Here is a 22674-nt window from a genome sequence, read left to right as displayed (position 1 = left end):
GACAGATACTGGGGGTTGCTGACTCTGAAAGTGACCTGAGCTCTGCTTACCAGGCCTAAGGCCAGTGTTCTGCCCTCTAAGGGTGTATGGTGTTTGGCATCATTATAATTGGCCAAGACACCCTGCTGTAAATCCCGACTATATAATGGGCAGGGAGGATTAGTGACCCCAGTGGGCTTAATGCACTGCTGTGGTGTCTAGTGTGATTTTAAAGCTAAGCCTGCCTTGCAGGCTGGTTTTAAAATAAAAGTAAATCCAAATGAGACTTTGGAATTAAAAGTACTTGCAAAGTCCAAAATTACCTTTTCATAACTTATAAGTCATCCCTAGGTTCCCCAAGGGTAGGGTGCCTTGTTATAAAAAACAGGGTGCAATATAAAATATGTTTTTTATGCCTTGGTAAGGAAAAACAGCCAAAGTTGTTTTTCCCTATTATAGTGCTACGAGCCCCATAGGCTAACAAGGGAAAGCTTTATCGAACTTAATAAAGTCTAACTTTAGACTGGATTTAGCTGGCAATCTCATTCAATGTATCAAAATAATGGTTACAATAAATCCAACAACTTGCAAAGGTCGTATTTATTATAAGTATGATAGGAAAGTAGTTTTAGAACTTACTATCCTGAGGTTACCTACAGCAGTTCTGTAGCAGCCTCTCTTGATTGGTCAGCCTCTTACAGCCTGATCCAAGTTTCTTCCCTGAGTACCTGAGTAGGTGTGAGTAGGCCTGGGGCTGAAACCAGACCACTATTTGTTGGGAGGAGATCTGCTTCCTGGAGAAGGCAGAGACAGGAAAGGGGCTGGGAACATAAGGTGGACCTCAAAAGCAAGATGCAAACGCGAACAGCCCCGTTATGCCCGTAACTGCACCACTTGCACGAAGATTCAGTGCGAGCAGGCTCAAGTTCTTCTCTTCGCACAGCAAGTATTTCTGTTTGCAACCGCAAGGCTCCAGCCTGTTGATTCACGATGCCCATCAGCTCTTCGCGGGCCATGCCAGCAATGCTGTCCTTGTTTCCAGCGAACTCTGACCCCACGAACGGGACTCCTGGCATAATTCTGAGAAGGTAAAACTGCAGCAGTATTTACTTGGGACTATATCCAACCTGTGCTCCATTGCAGTTGACTTGGACTTTTAAATTTGACCCGGTGAAGTGCGACCAGATAGCCAAGTTAGCGCATTATGCTTTTAAGTGCTTTATCACAGTATATCCTTTAAAAATTCAGATCTCCTGTTCCTTACATTGGATTTTTGTTGTTTTGGTGTCATTTCAAAGTTAAACATGTTCTCAATGTTTATAAATTGATGTTGCATTTTTATTGTGTTGTGTATTCTACTTATTTACTGTTTTGGTGATATTAAATGCTTTACCCCTACCTGTCTCCAAAGGTAAGCCTGACTGCCCGTTGCCAAGCTACCAATGGTTGAGCAAGGATTAATTATTGAGACTTGACTGAACCTTACTAGTGATTTTGGTGTTATTACTAGCTGAAGGTACATACCCTCTCATACTAATAACCCACCTTCCTACAGTACAGCATAAGGTTCACCCTAAATGAGGTATCTTGACGCTCTTGGCAGATAACTGAAATGCAGCGATCAGTGGTGCAATATGTGAAGTGCCACCAGTGCTCAGGGATGTGAGGGAGCCACATCACCCTAGCTATGGTGGTTTTTTACTATTTATAGAACGGCAGCCCCCTTTTCTTGCTTTCTTGTGGCTCACTTGCTAAGCCGTTACAGGTAAAAGACGTCTAGTGTTACCCAAGTCGAATGCACAAAGCAAACAGTGCGGGTGAGAAGTAACTAACAGGTGAGACAGTGAGGTAGCAGAGAGTTAATGGTGCTCCAGAAATAAATTAACATTGCTCCCATGCGGACGTGCAGCACTCATAAACAAATCTAAAATACATGCCAAGCAAGCCTATCTAGGATTACGACACACCACTCACAGCTAACCTCGCATAGCTAAAGGTGATACTCCATAGCCTTCTACATTGAGAACATGGACAGAGTAACAGAAAAAGAGATCCCGCCACAGCCCGACATTGGTGCGCACCAAAGCAGCAGCATCAGCCTGTGCTGTCACCAGCACCTCCCTGGGATGTAGTCTGAATATTGCGTTTGTGTACACAACAAGATTCCTTAAGAGGATGTTCATCGACAGAGCAATAAGAACCTGTAGGGGAGCCATAGTAGACTGCTTCAACCCGCATGACCCCCAGCTAAACTGTAAGTTTGTCAAGTTCTTGAAACACCCTATGCAAAAAAAGGGATGTTGAGGTTTTTAGCTCCTGTGGGTCGGGTAGTCAGATACCTTGGAAGACTCATAAGTACCTATGACAACCTTAAGCCCAGGACAGTAATAACGTGCTGTGCTCCCATCTAAAACACTTTGAACCCCTGGCCTGAATACCTTTTATCCTTCACTATAAGCGAGACACTTTATAAGATTTATTTATTCCAGGAAAACTAAAATGTAAAATTGTTTTCTTTTTTTTAAACTCTTTAATTTACATTTAATCACTCTGTAATAAAAACTCTTACTTTATACCAGAATGTTTTTATCATGTTAAATGTCAAAATTGTTATGGTTTTAATTAACTTAAACAATAAACTAAGATTAATTAAGTGTACACACACCTTTGTACATTAAGTTACTTTCTATATTTCATTATTTGATAGTTGCTGTATGCAATATAAAGCAATCTGATTGTTGCATTTTACGACTTGTAACCAGTCTAACTGGTTATTTTTTTTGTTTAAGATTTCAGCCTCTAGATGTAATGTATTTCTGTACTATTTGTGATGCATCCTGTCACCCCATAGGAAAACAAGTAACAAAGAAACAAAATTGTCTCAAATAATGTCTTGATGTTTACACCAGTTCTAACATTAGTGTATGTTGTTGTGTACGTTTAATAGTTTAGTTTCTTGTTAACTTGAAACCCCCTATAAATCTAGGTGATGAATATTGTAGCATAATAACATACTAATATATGAAATTACTCCGTTAGATGTATAGCAGACAACAAAGTTTACTTCTCTGGTAAATTAATTCATGATTGGGGTGTGGTTCCCTTGAATTTAACAAACTTGGCATTTCCAACTAGGACAATCCTTACCAGAACAAAGGGAATGTTTCTAAATTGTGGTCTGACAGTCTTTTGTGTGTCCAACCATCTCTTCCTGATGTGACTGGGTAATTGCCAACCTTACAGTGTCTCAAGGTCCCGTATACTTACATAGAAAGCATTCTGGTAACGACTGCACTCGTAACTGTTAGAATCATAACAGTCATAATAATAACGATTAAGTCCAAGATCCAGACAGCAGAAAACTATGCTGATTCCTGCAGTGATGGAGCTGAAGATATTCATCACCAGGCTGCCGATCACCTGAAGAGAAAAAAATATGTGGCGTTGGACCAGTTTCTGATTGAGGGAGTGTGAGATCTGAGACAAATTTGCAGTTGACATCAAACAAGGTGTGTCTGGCGGTGCAAGAGATGTCATGGGATGTCTCTTGACGTGGAGGAAGAGATAACATGAAAAGTCATGTCCACCCTTGACCTTGGAGATGGAAAGGAGCTGCTGTGGTGCTTCATGGTTGGGGGTCGACTACAGTGTCCCTCAGTTGAAAATGTGATTGCAATGAGATCCTTTTGGTGTGAGTTAGTCTAGAGTGCCCCTCGACAGAAGGTGTGATTGCAGTGGGATGATGCACAGAGGTTTTGTTGGAATGCAAATTATGCAGAAGCCAACAACTGTGTGCAGGCAGTACTAGTAGTGTATCTAGAATGTGGACAGAGTTGGAACGGCAGGTGATGCAATGTATCTCAGATGCGGGCAGGGTAGGATATAGAGCCTATGCAATGGACCTTAGACTGAGATGGAGTCCAAGTAGTAAGTGATGCAATGAATCTCAGCTGAAGACAGGCTTAGAATAGTAAGTGATGTAATGGATCTCAGATGGGGACAGTTAGAATAGTAAGTGATGCTGCATGTCTCAGATGGAGACTGAGTTAGAATAGTAAAAGATGCAGTGTGTCTCAGATGGAGACAGTTAAAATAGTATGTGATGAAGCATGTCTTTGATGGAGGCAGAGTTAGAATAGTAGGTGACACAATAGATGTCGGATGGAGACAGAGGTAGAAGAGTAAGTGATGCAGGGTGCCTCAGATGGAGGCAGAGGGCCTGATTTAGATTTTGGTGGAGGGGTTACTCCATCACAAATGTGACCGATATCCCGTCCGCTGTGTTTCAACTTCTGTAGGATATAATGGAATTGTAATACAGCGGATGGGATATGCGTCACATTTGTGATGGAGTAACCCAAATTCCAAATCAGGTACAGACTAGTAGGTCATGCAGTGTGTCCCACATGGAGACAGGATTAGAATAGTAAGTGATGCAGTGTGTCTTAGATGGAGACAGAGTTAGAATAGTAAGTGATACAGTGTGTCTCAGATGAAGACAGAGTTAGAATAGTAAGTGATACAGTGTGTCTCAGAGAAAGATACATTTAGAATAGTAAGTGATACAGTGTGTCTCAGATGGAGACGGAGTTAGAATAGTAAGTGCTGCCGCATTGTAGGAAAGTACCATCTTGACTGGCATGTTACCCCCATTTTTCACTGTATATATGTTGTTTTAGTTGTATGTGTCACTGGGACCCTGGTAACCCAGGGCCCCAGTGCTCATAAGTGTGCCTGAATGTGTTACCTGTGTAGTGACTAACTGTCTCACTGAGGCTCTGCTAATCAGAACCTCAGTGGTTATGCTCTCTCATTTCTTTCCAAATTGTCACTAACAGGCTAGTGACCATTTTTACCAATTTACATTGGCTTACTGGAACACCCTTATAATTCCCTAGTATATGGTACTGAGGTACCCAGGGTATTGGGGTTCCAGGAGATCCCTATGGGCTGCAGCATTTCTTTTGCCACCCATAGGGAGCTCTGACAATTCTTACACAGGCCTGCCACTGCAGCCTGAGTGAAATAACGTCCACGTTATTTCACAGCCATTTTACACTGCACTTAAGTAACTTATAAGTCACCTATATGTCTAACCTTTACCTGGTAAAGGTTAGGTGCAAAGTTACTTAGTGTGAGGGTACCCTGGCACTAGCCAAGGTGCCCCCACATTGTTCAGAGCCAATTCCCTGAACTTTGTGAGTGTGGGGACACCATTACACGCGTGCACTACATATAGGTCACTACCTATATGTAGCTTCACAATGGTAACCCCGAATATGGCCATGTAACATGTCTATGATCCTGGAATTGCCCCCTCTATGCCATCCTGGCATAGTTGGCACAATCCCATGATCCCAGTGGTCTGTAGCACAGACCCTGGTACTGCCAAACTGCCCTTCCTGGGGTTTCACTGCAGCTGCTGCTGCTGCCAACCCCTCAGACAGGCATCTGCCCTCCTGGGGTCCAGCCAGGCCTGGCCCAGGATGGCAGAACAAAGAACTTCCTCTGAGAGAGGGTGTGACACCCTCTCCCTTTGGAAAATGGTGTGAAGGCAGGGGAGGAGTAGCCTCCCCCAGCCTCTGGAAATGCTTTGTTGGGCACAGATGTGCCCAATTCTGCATAAGCCAGTCTACACCGGTTCAGGGGACCCCTTAGCCCTGCTCTGGCACGAAACTGGACAAAGGAAAGGGGAGTGACCACTCCCCTGACCTGCACCTCCCCTGGGAGGTGTCCAGAGCTCCTCCAGTGTGCTCCAGACCTCTGCCATCTTGGAAACAGAGGTGCTGCTGGCACACTGGACTGCTCTGAGTGGCCAGTGCCACCAGGTGACGTCAGAGACTCCTTGTGATAGGCTCCTTCAGGTGTTGCTAGCCTATCCTCTCTCCTAGGTAGCCAAACCCTCTTTTCTGGCTATTTAGGGTCTCTGTCTCTGGGGAAACTTTAGATAACGAATGCATGAGCTCAGCCGAGTTCCTCTGTATCTCTCTCTTCACCTTCTGATAAGGAATCGACTGCTGACCGCGCTGGAAGCCTGCAAAACTGCAACATAGTAGCAAAGACGACTACTGCATTTCTGTAACGCTGATCCTGCCGCCTTCTCGACTGTTTTCCTGCTTGTGCATGCTGTGGGGGTAGCCTGCCTCCTCTCTGCACCAGAAGCTCTGAAGAAATCTCCCGTGGGTCGACGGAATCTTCCCCCTGCAACCGCAGGCACCAAAAAGCTGCATTACCGGTCCCTTGGGTCTCCTCTCAGCACGACGAGCGAGGTCCCTCGAATCCAGCGACTCTGTCCAAGTGACCCCCACAGTCCAGTGACTCTTCAGTCCAAGTTTGGTGGAGGTAAGTCCTTGCCTCACCTCGCTGGGCTGCATTGCTGGGAACCGCGACTTTTGCAGCTACTCCGGCCCCTGTGCACTTCCGGCGGAAATCCTTTGTGCACAGCCAAGCCTGGGTCCACGGCACTCTAACCTGCATTGCACGACTTTCTAAGTTGGTCTCCGGCGACGTGGGACTCCTTTGTGCAACTTCGGCGAGCACCGTTTCACGCATCCTTGTAGTGCCTGTTTCTGGCACTTCTCCGGGTGCTACCTGCTTCAGAGAGGGCTCCTTGTATTGCTCGACATCCCCTCTCTCTGCTAGTCCAATTTGCGACCTCCTGGTCCCTCCTGGGCCTCAGCAGCGTCCAAAAACGCAAACCGCACGATTTGCACCTAGCAAGGCTTGTTGGCGTTTTTTCGGCAGGAAAACACTTCTGCACGACTCTCCTTGGCGAGAGGGATCCGTCCACCAAAGGGGAAGTGTCTATCCCTTTTCGTTCCTGCAGAAACCTCAGCTTCTTCTGTCCAGTAGAAGCTTCTTTGCACCCGCAGCTGGCATTTCCTGGGCATTTGCCCATCTCCGACTTGCTTGTGACTTTTGGACTTGGTCCCCTTGTTCCACAGGTACCCTAGATTGGAAATCCACAGTTGTTGCATTCTTGGTTTGTGTCTTTCCTGCATTATTCCTCTAACACGACTTCTTTGTCCTTAGGGGAACTTTAGTGCATTTTGCACTCACTTTTCAGGGTCTTGGGGAGGGTTATTTTTCTAACTCTCACTATTTTCTAATAGTCCCAGCGACCCTCTACAAGGTCACATAGGTTTGGGGTCCATTCGTGGTTCGCATTCCACTTTTGGAGTATATGGTTTGTGTTGCCCCTATCCCTATGTTTCCCCATTGCATCCTATTGTAACTATACATTGTTTGCACTGTTTTCTAAGACTATACTGCATATTTTTGCTATTGTGTATAGATATCTTGTGTATATTTCCTATCCTCTCACTGAGGGTACACTCTAAGATACTTTGGCATATTGTCATAAAAATAAAGTACCTTTATTTTTAGTATAACTGTGTATTGTGTTTTCTTATGATATTGTGCATATGACACTAAGTGGTACTGTAGTAGCTTCACACGTCTCCTAGTTCAGCCTAAGCTGCTCTGCTAAGCTACCATTATCTATCAGCCTAAGCTGCTAGACACCCTATACACTAATAAGGGATAAGTGGGCCTGGTGCAAGGTGCAAGTACCCCTTGGTACTCACTACAAGCCAGTCCAGCCTCCTACACGCATGTCTCAGATGGAGACAGAATAGTAAGTGATGCAATGTGTCTCAGATGGAGACAGAATAGTTAGTGATGAAGTCTGTCTCAGATGGAGACAGAGTTAGAATAGTAAGTGATGAAGTGTGTCTCAGATGGCGACAGAGTTAGAATAGTAAGTGATACAGTGTTAAGTGATGCGGTGTGTCTCAGATGGAGACAGAATAGTAAGTGATACAGTTTGTCTCAGATGGAGATAGAGTTTGAATAGTAAGTGATGCAGGGTATCTCAGATGGAGACAGAGTTAGATTAGTAAGTAGTACAGTGTGTCTCAGATGGGGACAGAATAGTAAGTGATACAGTTTGTCTCAGATGGAGATAGAGTTAGAATAGTAAGTGATGCAGGGTATCTCAGATGGAGACAGAGTTAGATTAGTAAGTAGTACAGTGTGTCTCAGATGGGGACAGTTAGAATAGTAAGTGATACAATGAGCCTCAGATGGGGACAGTTAGAATAGTAAGTGGTACAGTGTGTCTCAGATGGGGACAGGTAGAACAGAAAGTGATGAAGGGTGTCTCAGATAGAGACAAAGATATAATAGTAAGTGATACAGTGTATCTCAGATGGAGACAGTTAGAATAGTAAGTGACACAGTGTGTCTCAGATGGAGACAGTTAGAGTAGTAAGTGATGGAGTTTGTCTCAGATGGAGACAGAGTGGCTCAAACCGGACTTGCGCCATTTCTTGACACACAACCCCCATTCAAATGACTTCTGTCTTAGCAAAGACAGGAGTCATGCCCACTTGCCCAATGGCCATGCCCAGGGGACTTCTGTTACCTGGGCATGGTCAGTGGGCACAGTGGCATTTAGGGGGGCCCAAATTAGGCCCCCATATGCCACTTTAAAAAAATAAAAAAACAATACTTACCCCAACTTACCTGTACCTACCTGGGATGGGTCCCCCCATCCATGGGTGCCCTCCAGGGATGGGCGAGGGTAGCAGGGGGTGTCCCTGGGGGCAGGGAAGGGCACCTCTGGACTGCTTCCATGGGCAGAGACCATGGAAGTGAGCCCACAGGTCCCTTAACGCCTGCCCTCACCCATCCCGTCCCCTCCTGTGCGTCAAAATGACACAGGAGTATAAATAAGGCGCACAGGCTTTAAAGTCATTTTTTGGACGGGAACGCATACCTTGCATGTCATTAACGTAAGGCAGTTTCCTGCATCCAAAAAATTACTCACACAGAGGATTTTTGAAGTTCGACATTTTTGGTGAGCAAATCTAGAGTCTTGCTGGTGTTGCAGGGTGTTCCTTACTGGAGCTGCTCTCCACCTAAACTTGGGAACTACCCAGAGTTCTCTCTTTCTTTTTGCATAATTTATGCATCACTCAATGGGAACCAATGCCATGTCCTTCTCCTGACGAGTAACTTGGAATGGAGGTGATGTAGTGTCTCCCAGCTAGAGCTGAGGGTACAGTCCAAAGTCATATGACATCTTGTTTTGTGACCTAGGACCATGTGGCGGATGGGTTACTCATTCACAAACATGACGGATGTCCCATCCACTGTATTACGACTTCCATAAGCTATTATGAGATCATAATACAGCAGACATGATATCCGTCTCATTTGTGACAGAGTAATCTCCTCTGCCAAACTCTAAATCGGGCCCTTAGTTATTCATACTAACACATTTTATTTTTGGGCTATTGTTATTGCAAATGTAGGCCTATGGGGGTACCCAAGTATGTTATTCCAGATTTGTCAAATACAAGACCTAGAACAATTGCTAGCTCCTAAAACCCACTCATAGTAATCTGGGGTGAAGACCCTTCTGCCTCAGTAGCTACATCATGGGGTTCTTATAGTACTGGCTATGGACCTTAACCTTATTTGGGGAATTCTGGGGACTTTTCATTAAATTCCAGACATAACCTGTATGCATCAACATTATAAGCTTAAAACAAACTAGTATGAGAAAAGTGCAGACTACATTGTTTAAGTTCTATTAGCTATCTGACCTTGAAGTATAGATAACAGGTAACGTTATTACCTGTTACCTAGAGCGACTTCTGACCTGATTTTGGTCAGGAGCTCGCTCCCCCACGCCCGCAGCACCACCTTGGTGTGTCCGTGTCCCTGACCCCCACCCACGCTGCTGCTAGCGTGTTCGAGGCCCTCCTCCACTCGCAGGCATCCACCTGCGCCTCATCCCTGGTGTCTAGTGGGCTTCTGGTAAGTGTCGCTAGACTCATGTGCATTGTGCCGTTTTCATCGTATTTGTGACTGTATCCTGTGCTTTGCTTTATTGTGCCTTCTTGCTCCATCTGCTTCCATTTGTGCTTTTTTGACTTTTTGTGACTGCTTTTGCCCCTTGTGCGCTCCCCTTGCCGTCTCTCTGAGTCGTGTTTCCCCGCCGCTGCCTCCCTGCAGCCCCACCCCCTCGCGCCCCCATTCGCCGCTCCCTCCCGCCTCCCAGCTGCTCCTCCCTCCCCTTCCCTTCTTAATGGCTGGCGCTGCGCGTCGAGGGTGAGCGACCTCTGACCTGATTTTGGTCAGGAGCTCGTTCCCCCACGGCCGCAGCACCACCTTGCTGTGTCCATGTCCCTGACCCCCGCCCACGCTGCTGCTAGCATGTTCGAGGCCCTCCTCCACCCGCAGGGATCCACCTGCGCCTCATCCCTGGTGTCTAGTGGGCTTCTAGTAAGCGTCGCTAGTCACCGCTACTCGGCCACCCAGCTCATCGCCCTCAACCCCGGCCGCTCCACAACATGCTTCCAGTCCTCACCGAAGAACACCAAAGGACCCTTCTCCTGCCGCGCCTGCAACTTCACCTGCGACAGAACAAGGAAACCTGCAACAACCGGTACCAACCACCTCCATTGTATACTCCTCAACACACGCTCCGCACGCAAGCACGACATCGAGCTCTGGGACCTGCTCGACGCCACCGCCCCAGACGTTGCCTTCCTGACCGAAACATGGTGGAACGACGCTTCAGCACCTGACATCGCCATAGCCATTCCTGATGGCTACAAGATCACCGGAAGAGATCGCGCCAAAGGCATCGGAGGAGGAATAGCCATCGCCCACAAATCCACCCTCAAAATCCACACCCACACGGACGACACCCTCAAGACCGCCGAACACCTGCACTTCCGAATCAACACTGACCCCAACACCACTCTCAGAGGAACGCTCATCTACAGACCACCAGGACCAAGACCACCCTTCAGCGACCGACCTCGCCGGCACCCACGCACTCCCCTCTACGGACTACATCCTCCTGGGAGACCTTAATTTCCACTTGGAGAACAACATCGACGCTAACACCACATCCCTGATCGACAACCTCTCCAACCTCGGCCTCAGACAACTCGTCAACACACCCACCCACATCGCCGGCCACACGCTTGACCCGATCTTCTCCGTAAGCACCCACGTCACCTTCAACCACACCACCGAACTCCACTGGACCGACCACCACTGCATCCACTTCACATTCAAGAAACATGTCGAGCACCACCACACCCAACAACCACCCCGCCGCCGCTGGAGCAAAATCACCGAAGACCAGCTGACTAGCACCCTTGCCCAGAACCTACCCACCGACTCCACCGACCCAGACACCGCCGCACTCAACCTATGACGGTGGATCAACGACTGCGCCGACACCCTCGCACCACTCAAGAGACCCACCAACAACCAAGAAAGGAAAAAAGCTGCCTGGTTTACTGACAAACTCCTCACCTCCAAACGCGTCTGCCAGAAATGAAAGAAGAAATGGCTCCTCGAACACACACCGGTCAGCCTCACAGCCCACAAGGATGCCACCCGCAAGCACCACCAGCTAATCAGACTCACCAAACGATCCCACTTCACAGAACGCCTGAACAACAACACACACGACAGCAAAGAGCTCTTCAGCATCGTGAAAGAGCTCTCCAACCCCAGCGCCAACGTCAACGACATCCAACCATCCCAAGAACTCTGCGACGCCTTGTCCATCTTTTTCTATCAGAAGATCGCCGACATCCACAACAGCCTCAACACCACGCCCACGTCGGACCCCAATCAATCAATCAATCAATCAATCAAAACAATTGTATAGCGCGCTACTCACCCGGAGGGTCTCAAGGCGCTGGGGGGAGGGGGGACCGCTACTGCTCAAACAGCCAGGTCTTGAGTTGCTTCCTGAAGGAGAGGTGGTCGTGGGTCAGCCGGAGGTGGATGGGGAGGGAGTTCCAAGTCTTGGCTGCCAGGTAGGAGAAGGATCTTCCTCCCATGGTGGCTTTTCTAATGCGTGGCACGGCGGCGAGGGCGTGGCTGGTCGATCGTAGCTGGCGGGTGGGAGTGTAGAAGGTCAGGCGGTTGTTGAGGTACCTGGGGCCCAGGTCGTGGAGGGCCTTGTGTGCGTGGGTGAGGAGGCGGAACGTGATTCTCTTGCTGACGGGGAGCCAGTGCAAGTCTCTCAGGTGTCCGGAGATGTGGCTGTGTCGGGGGATGTCAAGGATGAGGCGTGCGGAGGCGTTCTGGATGCATTGGAGTCTTTTCTGTAGTTTGACCGTGGTTCCGGTGTAGAGGGTGTTACCGTAGTCCAGTCGGCTGGTGACGAGTGCCTGGGTGACCGTCTTCCTGGTTTCGGTGGGGATCCATCGGAAGATCTTTCGGAGCATGCGTAGGATGTTGAAGCATGATGAAGAGACGGCGTTGACTTGTCTGGTCATCGAGAGGGAGGAGTCCAGGATGAAGCCCAGGTTGCGTGCATGGTCCTTAGGTTTGGGTGCGCTGCCCAGGGCAGGGGGCCACCAGGAGTCGTCCCAGGCAGAGGGTGATGATCCAAGGATGAGGACTTCCGTCTTGTCTGAGTTCAGTTTCAGGCGGCTGTTCATCATCCACTCGGCTACGTCTTTCATCCCTTCGTGCAGGTTGGTTCTGGCGGTGGCTGGGTCGTTGGTGAGGGAGAGGATCAGCTGGGTGTCGTCGGCGTAGGAGATGATGTTGAGGTTGTGATGGCGTGCGATGGCTGCGAGGGGGCTCATGTAGACGTTGAAGAGGGTGGGGCTGAGTGATGATCCTTGTGGTACGCCGCAGATGACTTCGGTGGCCTCGGATCTGAACGGGGGGAGGCGGACTCTCTGGGTTCTTCCGGTGAGGAACGAGATGATCCACTCTAGAGCCTTCTCATGAATTCCAATGTTGCTGAGGCGCTGCACTAGGGTGCGGTGGCAGACCGTGTCGAACGCTGCGGAGAGGTCCAGGAGGATGAGGGCCGCTGTTTCCCCGTTGTCGAGCAGGGCTCGGATGTCGTCAGTGGCTGCGATGAGGGCGGTCTCGGTGCTGTGGTTGGCTCGAAAGCCGGACTGTGAGTGGTCGAGGGATCCATTAGTCTCGAGGAAGGCGGCCAGCTGTCTGTTGACGGTCTTCTCGATGACTTTGGCAGGAAACGGGAGGAGCGAGATGGGGCGGTAGTTCTTGAGGTCGGTGGGGTCTGCTGATGGTTTCTTCAGGAGGGCGCTGAGTTCGGCATGCTTCCAGCTCTCCGGGTAGGTGGCGGTGTTGAAGGAGCAATTGATGATGTCCCGGAGATGGGGTGCGATGACGGAGTCGGCCTTGTTGAAGACGTGGTGGGGGCATGGGTCGGTTGGTGATCCGGAATGGATAGTGTTCATCGTATGGATGGTGTCTTCGGTGCTGACCGGGGTCCAGGCGCGGAGGGTGGTGTTGGGGGGCGTCGGTTTGGTGGTTGGGTGCGTGGTCTGTGCGCCGAAGCTGTTGTGTATGTCGGCGATCTTGCGGTGAAAGAACGAGGCGAGTGAGTCGCAGAGGTCTTGTGAGGGGGTGATGTCGTTGTTACCGGCACTGGGGTTGGAGAGCTCTTTGACGATGCTGAAGAGTTCCTTGCTGTTGTGTGCGTTGTTGTCTAGTCGTTCTTTGAATGCTGTCTTCTTGGTGGTGTGGACCAGCTGGTGGTGTTTACGGGACGCGTACTTGAGGGCGGTCATGTTGTCTGTAGTCAGGTTTTATCGCCAGGCTTTCTCGAGGGTGCGGCAGTTCTTCTTGGAGTTCTTGAGGTCGTTGTTGAACCAGGAGGCTTTCTTGCTGTTGGGCCTGATGAGATGGGTTTTCAGAGGTGCGAGGTTGTCAGCGCAGTTGGTGATCCACTGTGTAAGGTTGTTGGCTGCTTGGTTGGGGTCCGCTGAGCTGGCGGGAGGGTTCTGGCTCAGTGATGTGGAGAGCTGGTCGGTGGTGATCTTGTTCCAGCTCCTGCGGGGAGCCTGTTGTGGGTGGTGGTGAGTCGTGGTTTTTCTGAAGCTGAAGTGGACGCAGCTGTGGTCTGTCCAGTGGAGTCCGGTGGAGTGGCTGAAGGAGATGTACTTGCTGGAGGAGAAGACTGGGTCAAGCGTGTGTCCGGCGTAGTGGGTGGGGGTGTTCACCAGTTGCTTGAGTCCGAGGTTGGTGAGGTTGTCCAGCAGGGTGGTGGTGTTGTTGTCGTTGTTGTTCTCCAGGTGGAAGTTGAGGTCCCCTAGGAGGATGTAGTCGGCGGAGGAGAGGGCGTGAGGGCTGATGAAGTCTGCGATGTCTTCGCTGAATTGTGTGCGGGGTCCTGGGGGTCTATAGATGAGGGTGCCTCTGAGTGTGGTCTTGGGGTCGTTGTGAATCTGGAAGTGGAGATGTTCGGCAGCTGTGAGGGTGTCGTCGGAGTTGGTCGTGATGCGGATGGTGTTCTTGTGGACAATGGCGATGCCTCCTCCTGTCTGGTTGATGCGGTCCCTCCGGGTGATCTTGTATCCGTCCGGGATGGCGATGGCGATGTCGGGCGCTGAGGAGGCGTTCATCCAGGTTTCTGTGAGGAAGGCGACGTCTGGAGATGTGGTGTCGAGCAGGTTCCAGAGTTCCACGGCATGTCTGTGGATGGAGCGGGTGTTAAGCAGGATGCACTTCAGGTGGTTGCTGTTGGTGCTTGGTTTGGCAGGCGCGGTGCGGGTCTGGATGCAGGAGAACTTGCAGGATTGGCAGGTGAAGGGTCCGTGGGTGCGTCTTGGGGCGGCACGGCAGCACCCGGGGATCCGGCCGGTGTTGAGTGCGATGAGGGTGGCGGCTTCGTAGGTCCGGCGGGTAGGCTCGCAGCGGCGGGGGCCAGGGGGTCTGGCACTGGGCGCGGTCCAGGCGCGGACGGGTGCAAACGGGCTTGCCTTTGGCGCGCCAGCGGCGCGGCTGCGGCGCGGCCTCCATATGAGGGGAAGAGGGAGGGAGGAGCAGCTGGGAGGTGGGAGCGGGGTGGCCAATGGGGAGCAAGGGGGCGGAGCTACCGGAGTGTAGCGGCGGGAAACAAACGGGCGGCGATGGGGTGACGCGACGAGGCAGGGGCACAGGCACTCGGGGTACAGAAGAAAGAGCGGACACAGGCACTCGGGCACAACGAAGAGGACGCTGGCGCTAGGTCACTGGAGGCGGGAAAAGGCAGTCAGGGCACAGGAGCACAGGGCACAGGAGCGAGAGCGGTCACACTGGAGGCTGTGAGGCGATGAGGGGAGCGACCAGCCTGAGAACCAGGGTCAGAGGTCGCCCCACCCCCGAAAACTCCACCTGCACCAACCGCCTGGACACACGTAGACAACACAGAAACACGCAAGATCATGAATTCCATCCACTCAGGATCTCCATCAGACCCATGCCCCCACCACATTTACAACAAAGCCGACTCTACCATCGCCCCCCAACTCAGAAAGGTCATAAACTTATCCTTCGAAAACGCGACATTCCCGGAAAGCTGGACGCACGCTGAAATCCACGCTCTCCTTAAGAAGCCCAAAGCAGACCCCAACGACCTCAAAAACTTCCGACCGATCTCCCTGCTCCCCTTCCCGGCGAAGGTCACCGAGAAGATCGTAAACGCTCAGCTTACCCACCACCTCCTGGACCCCTCCCAGTCCGGTTTCAGACGTAACCACAGCACCGAGATTGCCCTCCTCGCCGCCACAGACATTAGACAGCAAATGGACAACGGCGAAACTTCAGCCCTCATCCTCCTGGACCTTTCCGCTGCCTTTGACACGGTCTGCCATTGCACCCTGAAAGCACGCCTCCACGAAGCCGGAATACAAGAAAAAGCCCTCAACTGGATCTCCTCATTTCTCTCCGGCAGAACCCAGAGAGTCCGCCTCCCACCCTTCCGCTCCGAAGCCACCAACATCATCTGCGGCGTCCCCCAAGGCTCCTCACTGAGTCCGACGCTGTTCAACATCTACATGGCCCCCCTCGCACAACTGGCCCGTCGGCACAACCTCAACATTCTCTCCTACGCCAACGACACCCAGCTAATTCTCTCCCTCACTAAAGACCCGAGCACCGCCAAAGCCAACCTCCACAAGGGAAAGAAGTCCATCGCCGAGTGGATGAGAAGCAGCCGCCTGAAGCTGAACTCTGACAAAACGGAGGTCCTCATCCTCGGATGCACCCCCTCCGCCTGGGACGACTCCTGGTGGCCCACCTCACTGGGTCCCCCGCCAACACCTGCCGACCACGCAAGCAACCTGGGTTTCATCCTCGACTCCTCCCTCTCCATGTCCAAGCAGGTCAACGCAGTTTCCTCCTCCTGCTACAACACCCTCCGCATGCTCCGCAGAATCTACAAATGGATCCCAACGGAAACCAGAAGAATGGTGACCCAGGCCTTTGTCAGCAGCAGGCTAGACTACAGCAACGCACTCTACACAGGCATCCCAGCTAAAGACATACAACGCCTCCAACGCATCCAAAACGCCTCCGCCCGACTGGTCCTCGACGTACCCCGCCGCTGCCACATCTCCAACCACCTGAGAGACCTCCACTGGCTCCCCGTGGACAAGAGGATCACCTTCAAACTCCTCACCCACACTCACAAGGCACTCTACAAGCCGGACCACCCTGCCTGAACAATAGACTCAACTTCTACGCCAACTCCGCTCTGCCAAACTCGCCGTCGCCATCGTCCCCCGCATTCAGCGTAAGACCTCCGGTGGCAGATCCTTCTCCTACCTCGCCGCTAAGACCTGGAACACCCTCCCGACCATCCTGCGACAGACCCAGGACCTACTCACCTTCAGGAGACTACTTAAGACTTGGCACTTCAACCAGTAGCAGCACCCCCCCCCCTCAGCGCCTTGAAACCCTAACGGGTATGTAGTGCGCTTTACAAATAGCTTGATTGATTGAACGTGTCCCAGACTGATTTCATATTAAGGGGCATATTTATACTTTTTGATGCAAAACTGTGCAGATGCAGTTTTGCGTAATTTTTTTTTACCGCCGGTTAATGCCAATTCTTTGCTCTGTTCAGGCGTCAAATTTATACTTTGATGCACGGCGGCACAAACCACTGGTGTGAGTCATTTTTTTTACTCAAACCAGTGCGTCACGTTGTAAAGAAAAACAACGTTAACGCGCCGAAAATGACTGTGAGCCTGTTTACGATGTCGCAAACCGGATATGTGCTGTTTTTTGACGCAATTGCGTCAAAAAGCGGCGCAAACACAGCAAAATGTGCTAAGGAGAGCCAAAATGGATCCCAGATGCTTGCACAGACTCCAGGAAGATGACATCAGACCAGGAACCAGCCAGGAGGATCCACAGAAGACCCAGGACAGGGAGAAGAAGAAAAGAAAGTGTCGCTTCAGTGCAGAGGAGTAGGAAATTCTGGTGAAAGAGGTGACGGAACACCAGCACCAACTGTTTGTCACCTCAAAGTTGCCAATCAGTAGGAGAGCAGCAATATGGCAACAAATTGTTGACAAGATAAACAATGTGGCAGAAGTACGGAGGACAGTCATCGAGTGAAAGAAACGCTTGCATAATTGCAAGCGCAGGACCAAGGAAAAGTAGCCAGGGACAGCAAGGCAGCACTGCAGACTGGAGGTGGAAGCCCAGCACCGCAGGAGGCCCTGGACCACATGGAGGAGATGGTAGCAGCCGTCATCCCTGAGGAGATCGTCACAGGGATTCAAGGACAGGACAGCGCAGACAACAAGGAGACAACACAGATGCAGAGTAAGTCGCATGGGGAATTAAAATGCACAAATGTTAACTGCAAGCGGGGGGGGACATACCTACTACACAATGCATGTAAGTCATGATATTCAGGGAGTGGCATGAGTAAAGGGGCACGGCACTGGGGCATGGCCCGTTCAGAGGAAACCTGGGGCACGGTACTATACTACACCAGCAACCATTGCATGGGGGTATGCTGCCATGCCAAGGATGTTGGAAAGGTAAAGCCAGGCCAGGAGGGTAGGGTACAACGTAAAACTGGCCTGCTGTCACACGTCAGCTGGTATTCTCCCTACATAAACTAGGGCTCAATTAACAGTCTTGGGCCATATCTGCAAGTGGAATTTAACATTGACAACAGTTGCCACTACCATCTCTGCTGTGTGTGCAGGTCAAGTAGCTAATGGCAGCAACGTCCCCATGGATCAAACACACCCAAATTAGAGGGTTCAGGATGACAATGACAATGTTAGCAATACCCTGAAATCAATACAAATGTTCCAATCCTGTCAAATGTAATTGTCTATAGTTGCTACAAACATCAGCCATTGTCATAAACATTATGAGGTACACAGCACTAATGTCATACCCATGCTGCATATTTCAGGGTCCACCCTGTGCCTGGGTCACAATAGCTGCAATGACACCATGCAACATCCCAAATGTCATACTGCTCAGACAACAGCATTGAGGGGGAGGACATATGTAACAGGCTAGTGAAATACACCCGTACAGTCAGAGGAGGAACTGGAACACTGCGAGGATCATCAGTGCAATCCAATGTAGCACACATTTCCCAACACCAACAGTACACACTACCAATGCTGAGACCCATATCGTGCCATGCCAATGCAATTCATAGTATATGCTAGGTCTCAGCAACATATAGCTGGATGTGAAATATCAGAGACTGGGTCAGTTCCAGATTGTGAAGTGTGGTGCAAGTGCCATTAGAACACCCACAGCCAGTGAAAGGCCTCACCATGAGAATGGAAGTAGACGGAGGGTTGAGTAGGACAAGAAGGTGGCACTTCACAATTTGGCCAGAACCAACACCTAGAGGATGTGATGCTGACAAGTCCCCAAATTGACCACAATACATGTGACATGCAGGTGGGGCATAGGCCAGGGAGAATGTTAATATTAAAAACAGGAACAATGAACAGGAACCAAGATCACAATGTGCAACAAATAGGAGGGCAGGCATGTCACATTACAAATCCCACAACACAGACACACTAATTGTACCCTTTCTCAATGCAGAGGATGATGGCTCTCCTGCGGATATGCCTGTCCTGGACTTCCCTGATTAGGTGGATGACGAGCTGACAAACATCAGCCAGCAGACCCTCCAAGATGTCCTTGGGACCCTCCAGACCCCACCTTCAGTCACAAGGAGGAGCACAGAAGTAGCAGAGGACCCACACGCCACCCGATTGTATGACCTGCCAGCTCCAACCCAGCTGAGGACTCTGACGACACTGGCACCAGCTTTGAGAGAACTGTAGTTGGAGTACAGCGGGAGCTGGCCAAGGAGGTGCGGGTGGGGATGGAAAATATGGCAGCCAGCCTAGAGACGGTGCGTTCGTGCATGATGTCAACTGCAGAACAGGCAGCAGCCATGCAAGGGTGAACATCAATCTTGCAGGAACTCGAAAAAAGTGTGAAGGAAATCAGCACAGCTGTAGGAGAGTTGACACACCTCCAACAACAATCCTGTCAATGCATGCATGAATGCAATATTGGCCCCCTCTGGGCCGACCTGGCTGACTGCCACAGTGATGTGGCTGCTATATTTAAGAACCAGCAGCTCCTCCTTGCTGCAGTACTGCCCTTAATAGCCCCACAGTTGGCAGCTACCGGGATGTCTGACTCCACGTCTTCAAACACTGAGGTGTGTGTTGCCCCTTCACAACCACCACCATCAAGGGCAGAGGAGACAACACACACATCAGAAGATGAAGACGTGGAACAGATCACCTTCACCCCTAAGAGTACCCGGTAGCACTAGTCCCTGCCACATGGCCACCTATAACCAAGGTCTTGTGCTTTGTAACATGCCAGTCTTGCAACAACTGCACTCAAGAACTGTTCTTCAGCCCACTGTTTATCTTGTCACCCTGCCCTGTGATTGTCTCTCACTAACTCATTGGCAAATCCTGTACCTCTGCACTGCCTGACACTTCACCGTAGCATGTCCAATGACACGTCCTTTTGCACTTGTGCAGGATCACAATGGAAGGTGTCACACTAATGGACTCACAATCATGGACAATGTACAAATGGCACCACAGCACTTTCAAATAAATAGCACTTACACAACAACTTTGTCTCTGTGTAATGTGACATATCAACCGTGATGGCCATCAGTGAGGTTTACCACAGGTCAATGATTATAGATTGTCAATACAACTGACCTGAAAGAATGTTGGCTGATAGCTATGCACTGTGGTCTGGATTGTACCACCATCTGCCGTCCTGAGAGTTAATTCTGAGGGAAATAGAAACTATACACCATAATGCTGTGTTGGACAGAATAACGCTTCCTCAAGGGATGTCTAAGCCAAAAATTATTGCCTTCATCTTTTTCTTCAAGCCAAAACTTACATATGTGAGATTTGACCCAACTTTTACCTAACACACACCATACTGCATGAATAGATGTGGATGAGTGTACGTACAAATATGTAACCTGACTGAATATTGTAACAAATGATAGGTGTGAGTTCTGTATACTATACTACATGAGATAATACTACCACTCACCTTATAAGGCTTCACTTGGACATCAGGCTGCAGGCAGACTTAACACTGTCTCCTCAATACCAATTCTGGTCGCAAAGTATGTGAGATTGAAAACATACGTAAAAAATTAACAACACTTTGGGATATTTAGTAACCTTGAGTGGTGAGTGCAATGGATGGCAGATTCTTAGCACAGTAGTTTTGTAGTTTTGTAGCTGCCAATGTAACAGCTCAATTGGGATTAGGTTGCAGGATGGGACACAAAAGCTAATACTGAAGAGTCACTGTTCACCCATGGCAAGGCCCTGATCCCCAAGCATGTGACACATACTGTAAAGGGTTACCTAAATATTTATTTAACAGTAAAAACAGAAGCTAAAACCTGGGGAAACACCTTACCTAACCTAACCTATCCTAACTACACTTCACCCACAACTGGCCCTAACTAACCTAAGCTAAACTTACTTATCACATTTAACTAGACACTCTAAACATCAACCCCCCTTATAAGACGGGACACATGGAGGACAACATATACTAACCTAAACACAAACTATCTTATCCTAAATAAATATATATTTTTTGTATTTTTATATTTTATATATATATATATTTTTTTTAAACACCAAAACCCCAACATCATTCCCCACCCACACACATAATAAAAAACAGATATTAAAAGTATCATACCCCCACCCCCCCACCCACTACTTCTAACTAAACTAACAGCCTATACTAACCTAACACTAAGGGGGTCATTCCGACCCTGGCGGTCCATGACCGCCAGGGCGGAGGGCAGCGGAAGCACTGCCAACAGGCTGGCGGTGCTTCCTGGGCGATTCTGACCGCGGCGGTAAAGCCGCGGTCAGAAAAGGGGAACCAGTGGTTTCCCGCCGGTTTTCCGCTGGCCCAGAGGATCCGCCATGGGGATTCCGACCCCCTTCCCGCCATCCTGTTCCTGGCGGTAATTACCGCCAGGAACAGGATGGCGGGAACAGGTGTCGTGGGGCCCCTGGGGGCCCCTGCACTGCCCATGCCACTGGCATGGGCAGTGCAGGGGCCCCCTAACAGGGCCCCATAAAGATTTTCAGTGTCTGCTTTGCAGACACTGAAAATCGTGACGGGTGCCACTGCACCCGTCGCACCCCTTCAACTCCGCCAGCTCCATTCGGAGCCGGCTTCATTGTTGAAGGGGCTTTCCCGCTGGGCCGGCCGGCGGTCTTCTGGCGGTCGCCCGCCGGCCCAGCGGGAAAGCCGGAATGGCTGTCGCGGTCTTTTGACCGCGGAGCGGTCTTTCTGCGGGAACCGCTTGGCGGGCGCCGACCGCCGCGGACAGAATGACCGCCTAAGTGCCCTAAACCACCTAATTAAAAGAACAAGGAAAGAGGAGGGAGGGAAGGGAATCATGGCTGAGGGTACAATGTTTACAAGTTCGCCCTCCGCAGGATCTTCCTTATGGCACGCACCCTCCTATTCACTTGTGCCACCTCCTGCTGCAACCTGTTCATTTTCCTCAAGATACGGTCAATGTTCCGTTGCATCCGCTGAAAATCTGATGGGTCAATGACTGCAGCAGGGGTGATCTGGGTGCCAGTTGAAGGTGTGTGTCCCCTTGTGGGTGCCATGCATGTAGGAGGAGGTGCAGGTGGAGCTGTGACAGGTCCTGGAGCAGTGGAGGTTGATGGTCCAGCAAAGGTGCCTGCTATGGTTGGTGCCACCTGGGTGGTAGTGGTGGTGCTGGTGGTAGTGGCTGTGGTCGACACCGAAGGGCCCCCTTGAGCAAATGCCCTCCATACTCCAGAGGTTCATTCATGGCGATAAAGCCTTGCCATGTTGCGGAACCCAGACTTCACATCCAGAATGTGGCGGTAACGCATTGCCCTGCCCTGAAACTCCCGAATCTGGATGGGATTCATGTTGGCAGCTGTTAAAATATAAAACCAAACATTAGGTACTTCAGTGTGTGATATGGCTCCAGAAGTAAATCAGACAATACATCTAATGTACCAGAAACAGGCCATATCATCATACAGATCACTGATTGTCCCTGCGGAAGTAAATGCCAACGCAGCCTACACATGTCCGATCAAACAGCACAGTAATGCTCTAAGACATGGGTAACAACTTAAATGACCTATGCATCATTGTTCTGCCATTTGTCAAGTAAAAAATGCTGCAAGTCCTCCACATGTGACAGGCCAACTAAAGACTAACTTCTGGATGACAATCAAGGGCCACAAGATCTGTGAGTTTTAAATGGAATTGCCAGGATAGAATGCAGTTGCTAATCATGAGTGGGTATCCTAGTTTTGGACAAGTGACTTACAGATT

The 22674-nt window shown here is 50.0% G+C and overlaps 1 protein-coding gene across 1 annotated transcript in view; it reads right to left on the bottom strand.

The window, feature by feature from the left end:
- LOC138294249 (membrane-spanning 4-domains subfamily A member 4A-like) overlaps positions 1-22674 on the bottom strand; it is a 105295-nt gene that overhangs the window by 21671 nt on the left and 60950 nt on the right. The window contains exon 5 of the mRNA XM_069233369.1: positions 3247-3399. Coding sequence (XP_069089470.1) covers positions 3247-3399 — 153 coding nt within the window. The remainder of the gene's footprint in view (positions 1-3246; positions 3400-22674) is intronic.

This window comes from Pleurodeles waltl, chromosome 4_2 (assembly GCF_031143425.1).
Source record: "Pleurodeles waltl isolate 20211129_DDA chromosome 4_2, aPleWal1.hap1.20221129, whole genome shotgun sequence".
NCBI lineage: Eukaryota > Metazoa > Chordata > Amphibia > Caudata > Salamandridae > Pleurodeles > Pleurodeles waltl.
Note: the sequence above shows the minus strand (reverse complement) of the source record. Positions and strands in the feature narration are given on the sequence as shown.